Genomic DNA, 13,965 nt, shown 5'->3' on the forward strand with positions numbered 1-13,965 from the left:
CACACACACTTCAGTGCTGGCACACACACACACACATGCAAACACCTATATTCACATCCAGAAATATCACAGCAGGCACACACACAGATCCTGATGCCCACACCTTTAGCACTGCTGCCTACCACTGCAGTGACTCAGCAGGCGACTCAGCAGCAGATGCAAAGGCCTTCGCTCCATCCATCACATAACTGTCGTTATCCCATTGCGCTAAATGATTCTATTAGTGCGTCACGCTGGCCCCTCAAAGCTTTCACTGTTCCCACCTCCACAATGCGGATCCAGCAATCCAAACCATGCGTTGATAATTTGTTCTGAAAAATTGGCTGGGGACAAGCATCCAATTATGGCTTTGCACCCCGTTCCCAGCGCCTGGTTTTAGATATCCCCTCTCATAACTCAGCTCTTTGAAATCAAGATAATTCCTCCACTTCTTTATCTTAATTCCCCATTTACTTATTGTGTTTTCCTTCCCTAGTGGTTTTTCCTGTCTGATGTAAACATTGTTGCCACGGTTGCTCAGTGTCGTATCACGTCGTCGTTCGGTGAGGCGTGAGAGGACAGATAACAACTGATCAGAAGTTAGTTTACTGTCATGACAAATCTATGCCTCTGATTCAGACATTTAATGCACTGGGCACTGAGCCAGCATGTCTGTTTATCCTGTCTGTCAGTGCAGTGTAGTGTTATGAGTCATTCTTCATCATATTCCACTTGCACACTGTGTCGGGTTATTTGGTCAGTGTTGTTATATTACAACAAATTGTGCATGCCCTTCCATGATTCCCCATATTTGTCCGTCGATGTTGGTGTGATAACATTTGGTATGAAGCTAAGAGTCCATGAACTATCCCAGAGTTTATAGGATTTCTTTAAATCTGAAGGATTGTTTGACGTGTAATATAACTTTACAGGTTATTATTATATTCCAATACAACATACATATTCTTCAGTGTTTTGTTTGGATCTCAGTTTAATTTTATTGTCTGGCCTTGAACATTTAGTTCACCGTTCTCTGTTTCGAAGGTTGGCAAGCGCTCCTGTTTTCAACTTTGTCCCAAATGTTCTTGCTATTGTTGGTTCGCCCACTCAAATTAGATTTCATGTCTTTTGGAGCGCAATTTCGAGATCAGCCGATCTGCTCGCTGTTGGAAATATAAGACAAATATCACCCTAAAGAGATTAAAATATCCAAACATGTTCATGCGATGTCAAAAGTGGTGTTGTTGAAAAATATAGTGCTATGTTTATAGCTCCATGCCGAGAGTGGTGATACAGCCCATTACCCATTTGCGTCACATTCACCTAACACTGAATAAATGAAACATATTGACTCAAAGTGCTGAAAGGACATGGCAGGTAACTACAAGATCACATTTTAAACATCAATACTGCCCCAGGGCCTCGGCAGTATTCAAATGTTGTTGAAACAGCTGTCCAATAGGATTTAAATAACACTCAAAACAGCGCTGATGCAAAAAAGAAGAAAAAAAAGACGTGTTGAACCAAAAGGGTGTAATTTTTAGAGGAGCGATACAGGCCCATAATTCACTCTGACACACTCCCCTCTCACATCTCATCTCACCAGAGAACATTAGGAGGGTCAAATTGACCAATCATAGACCCTGCTGCACCCCCGGAGCCCCCTGATCATATTTCACCCCCTCCTGGGCCTGTGAACTCTCAGTGTACAGTCATCTGATCCCACTATAGCAGCAAGCAAGAAGCAGTCCCTGACCTGGGCTGCTTTCACACTCGGAGAGGTGGGATCATAGCCTGTAGTCAGGCTTTCACATGTAACAGTGTTCCCCATTTTGTTCACTTGTTCCCTATGAGCGTAAACAAGAACTGATACAGACTGTAATTTGTTCCAGTAATACAATACCGACCTCTGCTCACCATATCCCGCCAAATTTGAAATTGACCCTTGACTGTTTGACAGGATTATGTTAAGGTAACTGTTCAGAGAAAAAAAAATACAAACCTAGCCACTATAACAGCAAATCATAAATGTATATGCTCAACAAGCCCATAAATTAAAGATTACAACATGACCTTTGCTTTCAACAGGAAGAAATCTCACAGATAATGAAGCTATGAAAAGGTATGGGTTATAAGAAGAAAAGCTGCTCAGGCATCCTGAACGGAGAATGAAGTCACTGTCCCTCTGTGTGTGTTGTAATCCAAGCTTCTCTGTGCTTTGTTTACGTAGCCCGGCCGGCCGCACGTCTCTCTGTTGTGTCTCACTGGCTAGCTCACGGCTTAGAGTTATGATCCCATTCAGTCTTTCTGCCTGCCTGTCTGTCTGCTTGCATGCTTGGACTGCTGGTTTATTTACTGTCCAGGCGGAGACAGACCTGGAGACAGAGGCAGTGCACTAATTGTATGGTTGACCAGGAACGGAAGCAATTAAAGCAAGTCTGCAAAGACCCTCTCGGCCTCATCTGCCGCCATAAATCCCTCTCCACTACACACTTACTGACTCTACCACCACTCCCTACACTACTTCATCGCTCTGTCCGTCCCTCTCATTCTCTCCTGCACTCTGATACAAGAGATGGTATGGAAATAAATGAGCGAATGTATGTACTGGTATTTGTTTGTCTGCTTTTATTAGCTTATCTTTTATTACAATGCAAATACATGAAAACCAAAGCACTCTCAAGCAGGGATAAACACAGACTGATGGGACTGTTGATTAGCCAAGCTGTTCCCACTAATTTCCTTTCCACGTTTTGAAAGAAGCTTGCGGCGTTGTGTTTGGCCAGACCTATCAGCCAAATCCCCCATCTAAAATCCTTTCCGCTCCTGTCCTGACAAAGGGACTCAAAACAGTGGTGATCCCACAGTGATATAGTTCTGGTTTTGTGCGAGCCTGGTGTGTGTTTAGTCGAGGAGACTCGTGGCCTCGACCAGGCTTGGAGCGGTGGCCCCCTAAGCTTCAAGATTGCAATGAAGAGGTTCTATAAGTGCTCCCTGTCAGCATTGGGACTCTCTCTCTAGGTCTCTTGAGAAAAAGCATTGAGTTTACAGTAATTGAAAGCACATATTTGTCTCCTTCCCCATCTTTCTTCTCTCTTTCTTTCATACACAAACAGATACACCGTAATCACCATTGGCCATTAGTGAGGCCAAGCAGGCCTCCCATAGCTGAAAGCAGGAACAAAAAGGCTGACCACCGTAGAAAGGCCTAATTAAACAGCAGTCTTTAATGTCAGTCAGCCCCCCACTGCAGCCCCAACCACACATGAATGAAAGAATAATGCTCTTTTGAAAAGGAGCACAGTTTTATAATCTAAACCCATTGGCTTATGAAAGGGAAGCCCCTTAGCTAAGAGGGCCCACAGGTCACCCTCCATCTCTTCCTTTCTCTCCCTTTCTTCTTCCTCGCTCGCTCTCCTCTTCTTCTCCTCTGTCCTCCCGCTGGGTCCATAGCCAGGGTTAAGCCAGGCTGAACGTAGGCAGGTCTGTGACCGCCACCTCCAGCAGGCCCTTGCTCCCCACGAGGTTGTGGTGGTGCTAATTGTCCTTGGACATGCACACAAAAACACACATGGACGGCCATGTGTGTTGGCATGAGCAACCACTGGTCTCATGTGATTCGATGAGATCAGAGTGACCCCCACCCCCAGACCTCACGCCTCACCTTACCACTACCAACCTCCAAAGACCCGCCCCACCAGGGTGAGGGGGGACCCCCTGACTGGCAGCAGTAAATAGATTATTTCTCTAACATGCCTAATCCCGCTAAACAGCAACAAATCCTATTAAGCCATGAATTATAAATCCTCCCTCACCACCTCGCCCTTCGTCCCCCCACTGGAGAAACCCAATCACCTTCCTGTCTTCATAACATCCACGCGCATACCCTCGCACATACAAACACCCCAGACCTCAAGAATGTTGGTCTAAACAGGGAGGAATTGTAAGTGTTGGATGTCCATACACTGGTATGTGTCTATATATGTGCCCGCTCGCTTCCATTTATACTAGATGCTGGTGCATGGATTTGTCTGTGTGGTCTCTTGCAAGGCTTACTACACACCGCTTGTGAGTCAGCCAAGCTTTTATACAGATTTACAAACACTACAATACTCTGATACACACCTGCATTGAAAAGGCTTGTAAAAGTAAAACTGAGAGGCAAGTGCTGCTCCCAATAGCACTGTTCTGTCATGCATACAAAAAACATTCTAAAAGGTGAGCAGTAGCTGGGATATGTTAAGTTTCCAGGAGAGTTGACGTGTCCCATCTAGTTGATGCACATCAACCAGTGATGATATGTGTTAAATATGTCGGTGTGCAGGCTTAGAGGGAAAATGACGGATGCAGATGTTTCGATGCCCCTTAAAACAGACTAAGGGTATATAGCTCTGTGAGGCTGTGATGCTCATTTTTAAGTAAACTGAACTGTTAGAGATTAAGTTTAGGGAAAATGTAAAATGTAATGTGACGAAAGCTGTTAAGATATTTCACTATGGACAAACAAGCAGATGACTGACCATCAAATAATACAGCATTGCTAAACGTACACCTGAATAGACACAAAAACCTCCTTAAAAACAGATTTATGGGGAGAAAAGAAAATTCAGACCCTGATGTACCCATTAACATGGGACTGAATTACTGACACACCTTGGGCTAACATTTAGACTAAACGAAGCTATGGCACCAAAGAGGGGGTCATTAACCCCAAATCTATCCAACTCTCTCATTTGGGTTACTTTGAAGAAAAGTAACAACCATATCCTCCTCTTAAGGCTACACCTTAGGCCTGGGACAGTAACCCTCAGATCCTGAATTAGTGGTCACATCTGTAAGGTAGCCATTGTCAATCTTTTTTTGACTTCCAGTTTGTTGACAGCAGAAACTGCAGGACCGGATCAAAGGATCAAGAGGATCGACTGTACAGTAAAAAAAAATGTGAAGTGTATTCCAACATACAGAATACCAGTATGTACATTTTATGTAAGAACCCATGGAAACTTTATCCTTAAAATGCCTACAATTAGGCTCTTTTCCCTGTATTTTACAGATTAAGATCTTAGTTCCTTGTGGTCTTCACACTCTATAAAAAGCTCCTTTTCAGTTCACTCATCTCTCTAACTGGAAACCTCCGTGTCCAAATCGTTCGTTAATTTGGCATTTAGTGTTGTGTCAAGAAGAGTTCACCAGTCATTAGTCTACTTGTTAGAAGTTTGCCTCTCTCCAATCTTCTCTCCGTGGTGGGAAAGAGCTGTGTCTGTCTCTGTTCTCAAATAATGACAGGTTGTGAGACTTGGCGTCATTAACACTAAACATGGGTGGAACTTTTTTCTAAGGTCACCAGGGTGTTTTTTTTTTCTTTCGTTGGTGAGATTCTTTCACAGGCTTAGAGTCCTTCATTCCCATGCACGTTTAGAGGTATTTGGTGACAGTATGTGTGTGAGAGATGAGACTTTAGTGTCTGATGATGGGAATCCAAAGTACATAACACCACAAAATTCCTTTCAACATTGTTTGTTAAAGTCAAGAACAAAGATTGTGGGCTACACTGTGTTGATGAGAATGTATTACAGAGATTGAAGCTCTGTATCTGTGTGCATTTATGTCATACATTCCTGCATGTATATACACAAACATGGACTTCTTTCACTATACAGTAGTTTCTCAGTGTGTTTGTGGTGGCAATGCAGGAGTGTAGGGTGATAGCCAATCTACTCGCCTCCTCTCTCTTTCCCCTTTTACATTACCTTTTCGTCCCGAAATTATCATTCCTTTTTTGGTTCCGCAATGCCAGGATGCTCGTATAAAAGGTGACACCAAAATAAATGGTGCAACTGCAGCATATTCAGGGGTATTCTTCCTGCGATTATGGCGTGATCTCTTTGTAAAAAGGCCTTCTGTCTCTGTGAGGCCACACACATCAAACGTGGCTTGCTCTCTCTGTTCTCTTTTTGTCATCAGCTCTTAATGGGCACTGGGCTTTGATGTGGCTTGGTTGCTACTATTGTCTCCAGCATGTCTTGATCAGTGTCCATTGATCTGGAGGGGGCGGTGGGAAAACAACTGGAGCAGACACTGGGAGGAGGGAAACGATTGTGTAACAAGCAATATTTAAGTAGCTGTGTGTGTCAAAGAGAAAGTCAGAGAAAACGCACCTTAAGGGCACTCACACTAGGCAACCTGTACCATGCCCAAGAGCGCTTGAGCCCCAAAGTCAGGTTTGTTAGACTACTGTAAGTGCTCCGTACTGTGATCAAGTCTGGTACAATTCCTTGGCCCTAGCACGGTTGGATGAGGTGTGCTTCGGCACGGTTTAGTTCATGCACGAGCACAAGCACTGGTAAGCAACGCGCACATGACATGTATCGATAGGCCGTTCCTCTCATTATCGCTCAGTGCTCCACTCAGATTGTGTCCAGATTGTGTGTGACTGTCCAAAATCCGCTCCGCTAGCGCTGCTACTAGCTCGGCCACTGGCCTCCGCTCAGCTCTGCTCACATGCTGTGATGCACAGGTCGAGTATTTACTCTAAATTTGTGCAGACCCAACTTGTCAGTAAAGTTGCAGTCATGTTCTCTGTGTTGTTCTCTATTATGACGACGAGGTGCCTCTTCTGGGAAACTACGTAAAGCCATGCATGTGTCGTATTATGATGTGATGTCGTATGTTAGGAGTTACAACTTTGCTTTCAAATAAGTCTCAGTCAGATAATTATCTTATTCTCATAAATATGTTAAAAAAGAACAAATATATTGTGAGTTTGCACACTTTTGATGTGGACTCACCTTTTAGCAAACCTTTACAAAAACAAGCTGTAAATCACAGAATTTTCTCAAGTAATAACCCTCTTCTGATTTAGTTGGCTAAGTGCGGAGGTGGCCTGAGAAACACGTCTTCGTGCAAACAACTCTGAGAAGCGGTTTAATTCCCACGAGACAAACCCTTTTTGGGGAAAATCCACATGGGAGTATGTGTTGCGTTGGAACTGCTCTGAGCCCATTCATTTAAAACCCTCATTGAATGGAGACACTTGGCTGTTATGATATAGTGTCTCACTTCTAATTCTTGCCATGCCACCCTCTGGCATGCCATCACTTTTAGATCAAACATTCCTGAAAGAATGTAGTCATCTTATCCTTCCAAGATATGATAAAGGGATGTCTGTTTTTGAGGAGAACAGAGGAGCACATCTCTTTGATGGACCAAAGCACCAGTCATAAAGCTTATCTCACCCACACATACACACACACACACACACACACACACACACACACACACACACACACACACACATAGAGATCAGTGGCTTGCTGGGCTCTGACCATAGCACATTGATGTCTAAGGCTTCTCGCTACTGACTCCAAGGTTATTGTAGCGCACCATGGAAGCACAGGATATTTGACGGTCCCCTGCCAAATAAAGAGGCGATGGGGGTTGGGGGTTGGGGGTTGAGGGAGAGTTGCCATTGACAACTCCGAAATCTCCAAAGTGACCAACTGAAAATAAAAAAAAAGAGAAAACTTATTAAGAGAGAAGTGTCCAGGGGAGGCCGTGGGGCTAAATGTCACAGCTTTTCAAAAAGAGCACAAGACCGATTCATGAGTACAGCCGCCACAGCTTGTACATGACTTCTACAGTTGACCTAATGAAGAATACCCAGTCTGTTGAGAAGAGCCCAGCAGAGAATGAATCATAGAGCACAGGACAATGGAAAATGTGTAAAGCTGTCGTGGGTGAGATCTGAGCGTTGCTGACTCAAGAGGAATCCCCAGGATAAACCATGTGTCAAAGCTTCTCCACAGATGAACAATAAACACGAAGAAGAGAAAACGAGAGAGGGAGAGTCAGAAGAGAAAGAGGCCGAGTCGGCAAGTGTTTGAAGGCGGCATCAGCGGAGAGATGTAGGAATTGCATTCCTTTGGGTTCTGTGTGCCAAATGTTTAATGGAGTGGATGGGGGGTTGGACTTTGACAAAAAAAAAACCTCTGTGTTATTCTTTTATCACACTTACCCAATGTACATATGTGTGCATTTGTGTCAAACGCCGGAAACAGGAGGAGGGCAAGGAGGGAGCGGGGTACAGTTGTACAACGATCAAAACCGCACATGTTTTTTGTTTCCTACATGTGTTTTCTTTCCCAATTATGCTGGAACCTCCGAGTCACACCAAAAAGAAGAGAGAGAAAAAACACACACATCCTTATCCTGATGGCGAGCGAGGGGGGGTGGAGGTTAAGACTTTTTTTTCCAAAATAGGGCCTCATACGCTTTATGTTTGGCATTGTTTGTGTGCATTTCCTCCTATAGCTTGGGCAGGCCTCGGAGGGCAGGAAAAAAGACAGCAGCCCGACAGCCTTTGATGTCCATGTTTTATGGTCCCATGTAAACGCATTGTCTGTTAAGTCCTTTTGTTATCCCTCTGCCTAATTAAGACCTCAGAGGGACTTGTTGACTCCACAAAGACCCTTGTTTGGGGAGGGGGGAGCATGGTGTGTATATGTGTGTTTTTGTGTGTCAAGGGTGTGTGTGTGTGTGCGTGTGTGTGTGGGTGTGTCTCCTTTGATTGGGATGTAGTTTGAGAGAAATGCTCATTACCCCCTACATACAAAGGCATCGACTTTGACGCAAGAATGGAGCCATTCATTTTCTGTTTGAGTGGAGAAGAACTTATCTGTAGCAGCAGTTACGCTCAGAGTAACGGCAAAGAGCACTAAACACCAACACACACACACACACATATTCTATGCATTCTGAAACCACATTCATGCATGTCGTTGTATAAAGTACAAATGTTCCAGGCAAGTGCATAGATAAAGTGGCAATGTGATATATTCTTTTCCATGCCCTTTTCATTCCTGCCATCTTCTCCTCCGGCTCTCTCCAGCAAGAATCCGGTGACGTCAGTTCGCCGTTAATCCTCCCCTCTCAGCAGATACGCTGCTCCTCCACACACTGTCCCGTGGCTTACCAGCTTAACTTTGATGTCTCTGATACCAACAGATGGCTTAAAGGTCACCTGTCTCCGAGACATGCTCTACATGAAATAGAAGACAGGTCGTGAAACGGCCAAAAAACAAATGGGAGCAGTCCTATTCTCCAAGGAAACAGGAGCTGTTTTAAGTATTTTTTATTCTTTTATAAAAAATCTAAATACTCTAAAGTGACACTTAAAACTGAATGATTTGTGTTTTGTCTCACTTTGTGTAAAGCTTTGTATTGATGGATTGGTGAACACTGATATATTGGACCACAACCCATCCTCGCACTTTAATTCATACGCCTTTGACCTTCTGACTCCCGGAAATGTCTTTACTGAAATCTCAACCACACACTTGGAAATGTGTCTTTCTAGCCACATGGGTTTGTGCTTCAGAGCAATCTGGCATGTGGAGATTCAAAATTATTTAATTAAAAACTGAAATCAGCATTCATAATTTAAAATAAAATTTTTAATCTTTATTAAAAGCTAATGCGAACAGTGTCAGTCTCAAGAGAAATGACGGGGTAAACAATGTTTTTAAGCTCATTGGAGAACAAGTGGGGTGATTTCACCCATAATGGTATAATTATATATAGGTGTAAAACAAATGCTTTCTAGTATTTATTGAACCTGTTTCTGGCTCTGTAAAGCTTGTAGAAGTCCTGCTGTTTCCACCTGGGCAACAATACTACTACACTAAATGTCTTTTCTTGGAGGAGAAGAGTTATTTCTAACATAAAACTTGAGATGCGCTTACTGCTTGGTTCAGTGCTCAACACAGCGAAACGTCGCCATGGTGCGGGGCGAGCCATTTGGAATAATTGGGTTCAGAGTGCAGTTATGCCGCTGTTGTGTCTGAAAGAGTCTTCAGTGAGTCAGACGGAGAGAAATGGAGAGCGCTGAGAGAATGAAAGCAGTGCCAAAAAAAATCAATGAATGAATAAAAGCCAACGAATATTAGTTCATATCAGAGGGCCGAACATTTCTGTATTCTTTCCTGAGAATTAAACATTAAAATGTATAGTATTTATTGTCAAACATGCTGTTGATTTGTACTAGACCTTACCCTCTTGAAAATCCTCCCTTCTTTTGAAGTCTCAAATTTGGCAAGTATGTTTAACGGTGCTCAATATGGATTCATGGCTCTCAACATGGTGACGGCTGAGCCTGTGGCCACCAGCTAACAGTGCTGACAGTGCAAACAGTGGCATCAGGGCTGAAGGAGTTAAATGTATTTACGTAGGGGGAAGAGATATAAAACAACGGTATGCACTTCTCAAAATCACATGATTCTGGTAATCATCACCGTATTTGTGTGATTTGACTCGATCAGACCACTGAAATCCATTCACTCAACACATCTGGTTCTGTGTTTTCTCCTAATCTATATTCACTCAGACACATCGTCCAAACATGCTCCTGTCACACATCCATGAACATTTTTTCGGGCGGTTTCTGACAAAAACATCACATGAGCACCAGTGCACAGCACACGGAGAGCCTCCTTAGAAAAACAAGCACCGGTGCATGTCACTATGGTATGCTAGCATGAGTGTGTGTGTGTTGTTTGCATCCAGTGGTTTCTGTTTCGGTGTTTCACTCCATACCAGTGGGTTTTCTTTTGCGTCGACACAGATGTGCTGTTTGTTTTGGGACTGCTCTTAATGCAAACTGCGTCTGGTTTCCTTCTGTTTCACTTTGCACCATGTTGCCCAATCATACTTGTGACTGATAAGGCGAGCCCCGATCGTGAGTTAATCTATGTTGACACATACAGTACGAGGTTAAATCTGTATTTTTGTGAACGTGAATGCATCCTGTCTGCGTCATGTTTTGTTGTTGCATGGTACACACGTTGTTCATAATTATTGAATGCAGCAAGAGTCAAATAGACCTGGCCTCCAGCCTTTCTGGTGCTTTTTTGTTTCTTTTTCCACTCAGTCCAAAACAAACCACTTTTACAACAAAGAATCGTATGTAGACGTAGGCTAACCATCAGTTGTTTTCTTTGCAACTAAATCAGTCTCCCTTTTTGTTACAGGCTGTCCCATGCCCAGAGATCAGCTGTAAAAGTCCTCCGCAGAATGCAGTACTTTGTGGCCAGGAAGAAATTTCAGGTAAGTGAAAGAATATCCAGGGGAGAGAAATTCTACAGAGTTATGGAGAGCAAAGGTGGTGTGTGTGTGTGTGTGTGTGTGTGTGGGGGGGGGGGGGGGTTAGGTACAGAGATAAAGAGAGAGACAGATTGAGAGTGAAAGAGGGAGTGAGAGAAGTGTGCGTGCGTAGTGTTTTTGTGGTTATACAGGATGATCAGGGGGAGCCCCAAGGGCATATATCAGCTGCAGCGCTGCTGTGCATGTGTACGTGTGTGTGTGTGTATGTGTGTGTGTGTGTGTGTGTGTGTGTGCGTGTGTGTGTGGAAATGCCTGAAACTTGCACCTGCATGTCTTCTTTGTGCTCACTTCAGTTCAGGCATAGTATCAAGGGAAGTCTACTAACCTGTCTCTAGGGCTACAGTAGGAATTCACTTACTGTACTGCACTCATAAAAACACACTTGAAGGAATACACACACACACACACACACACACGAAGCAGTGCATGGCCTCGGGCAGCACTAAAAGCGGCGGAATTGTGTGCAGTCAATCATGTCAGTGTAAAAAAAAAAGAACCTAATCATGTTTGAGATACTTTGGCCGTCATTTTCATGCTACATGTTATTGTCAAATGGTTCCTATATTCTTACTGTTTCCAAGTGTTCTATATGTTTTCAATTATGGCCTAAGTGATATCAGCTGTAGAGGCTATACTCTGTGTATACCAAGGATACCCTAAAGAGTTCACTGGGTTCTTTCTGATGCTGCTTGTATCCACGTCACACATAACAAAGCTGTGAAAGAGCTTTAACACGATTGCTTTCTACATGACCATGCACTTGTCAGAGCGTGCACACACACACACACACACACACACACGCACGCACGCACAGAGTGAGTTAACAATGAACTCTTTGCACCCAGGGGGGTTGGGGATGTTTTCAGGGGCCAACAATTGTGACTATGGTTGACAATGGCTTTTGTGTCCCCCTGTGTGTGTGTGTGTGTGTGTGTGTGTGTGTGTGTGTGTGTGTGTGTGTGTGTGTGTGTGTGTGTGTGTGTGTGTGTGTGTGTGTGTGTGTGTGTGTGATCCACAGCAAGCACGGAAGCCCTATGATGTACGAGACGTGATCGAGCAGTATTCCCAGGGTCACCTCAACATGATGGTCCGCATCAAGGAACTGCAGAGAAGGTGGTGTCTCTGACCTTGTTTCATGCTCTTTCTTCCCCACTCTCTTTCCTTAACTGTGTGTGAGTTGATTAAACTTTGTCTACATTTTCGTCACCCTTGTGTTGGTTGCCTATGGTGACCAACAAAACAGAGCAAGCAAGACAGCCCAAAACATTTTCATTCGTAGAAACTCCAGAAACACGGCAATACAAATACACCTACGAACATTTTAAAGAAATATAATAACGGAAATATGCTGGAAAGGGGAAAAAAAAAGGTGCTGCAGAAAGCCGGAACAAATATATTAACAGTGAAGACGTTGCAGAAATTATGCTTAATAAAAAACATGTTTTGCCACCCTTTTTTTCCACTTTTCTCCCCACTTCAAAAACCAACATACATCATTTTTGTATTTGCAGCGTGTTAAGGCTGGTAATGTATTAGTTTTGGCTTTCTGCAGCACCTTTGTTTCATTTGCAGCACATTTCTGTCTTTTATCTTTTGGATTTTCGTGGGTGTATTTGAATTGGCATCATTCTCTGAAGCTGCAGCACGTTTGTCTCAATGTGCATGATGTGGACATGTAGCAAGTTAGCCCTTGTTGGTCACCAAAGATCACCACATCATAGTCACAAGAAGACGGAAGGAGTCAGAATACCGATTGTCTCAATTTAAAATAGCATAGATTCCATTTAATTTTCAGTCACTTGTTGTTTTATACCATATTTCCCATTGCCCAGAATGGCACCCATTAGCAGGGAAGTGCCACATTGCACCATGGCCGTTTTTATTTGTGCTGCCCTTAACTAAGCTGCACTCACACCGTGGTAAGCTGAACTGGACCATGACGACAACACGAAGAGATGAAACATATCTCTATTCAGCTTTGAGTAATTGCTCTGTAGTTTGCTTTGCTATGCTTTAATAAAGTCCAGTTCTCACTAAAGTAAAACCTCTTGGCCTTTTTTCCTGCACATTTTCTCTGCTTTTTTCCATGACACGCTCCCATGAAGGAGGTCTCTTATGTAATCATTTGGGTCAAACTTATGTAAATACGTCACCGGGACTTCGTAACACCTTTTGCAATAATTCAGATGAATTATGTTAATGCACTGTGAAACCAGAAGGGCATCATAATTTGCCAGTAAATTAAGTAAAAAAAACATTATTTCATTGCTTATTACAATTATAACTAAGCTTCAATTCAAAGATTCATAAAGGCAAAATAATTCATTATAAGAATTGTAGTAAATTTGACAATGTCTCTCATAAACATAAGCTGTTGATTTATTATTTATCTTAATTTTTGCAAACCTATCAAAGACACTTAACATTGAACAGAAAATCCAAAGAAAAAAAATGAGCAGCAGTTCTTCAAAAACACCACAATAATGCAATGACCACTTAGCATGGAATGGGTCACGGACATAAATGAAGGTAGTTAAAGACATGTGATTACTGTGATAAAAATCCACCCCTGATTTGACACGATGAAAAGAAGACAAGGCTTTGCCGTGCGCATTGAACTGCTCCAGCAAATCTGTAGATGACTAACAGTCCACATGTGCAAATGAAAACTCTTGCATGTCTGATCGTTTATTTTGAAAGCGAGACAGCGCAATAAGAACGTTCATTTATTCATCCCTTTAAAACTTGCATGTGGGTTTATTTTCCCGAAAGCAGTAATTACAGAGATGCCGTTCAAGATGACGCAATTTGTTTAATTTTATTGGCTCT

At 43.0% G+C, this 13,965-nt stretch overlaps 1 protein-coding gene across 2 annotated transcripts in view; it reads left to right on the top strand.

Annotated features, from left to right (window-relative positions):
* Positions 1 to 13,965, top strand: part of kcnq1.2 (potassium voltage-gated channel, KQT-like subfamily, member 1.2) — a 153,507-nt gene that overhangs the window by 85,749 nt on the left and 53,793 nt on the right. For both annotated transcript variants that reach the window (XM_084018257.1, XM_084018258.1), the window contains 2 exons: positions 11,004 to 11,079; positions 12,155 to 12,249. In XM_084018257.1, coding sequence (XP_083874383.1) covers positions 11,004 to 11,079; positions 12,155 to 12,249 — 171 coding nt within the window. The remainder of the gene's footprint in view (positions 1 to 11,003; positions 11,080 to 12,154; positions 12,250 to 13,965) is intronic.

This window comes from Eutrigla gurnardus, assembly GCF_963514095.1.
Source record: "Eutrigla gurnardus genome assembly, chromosome: 9".
NCBI classification, from domain to species: Eukaryota; Metazoa; Chordata; class Actinopteri; order Perciformes; family Triglidae; genus Eutrigla; species Eutrigla gurnardus.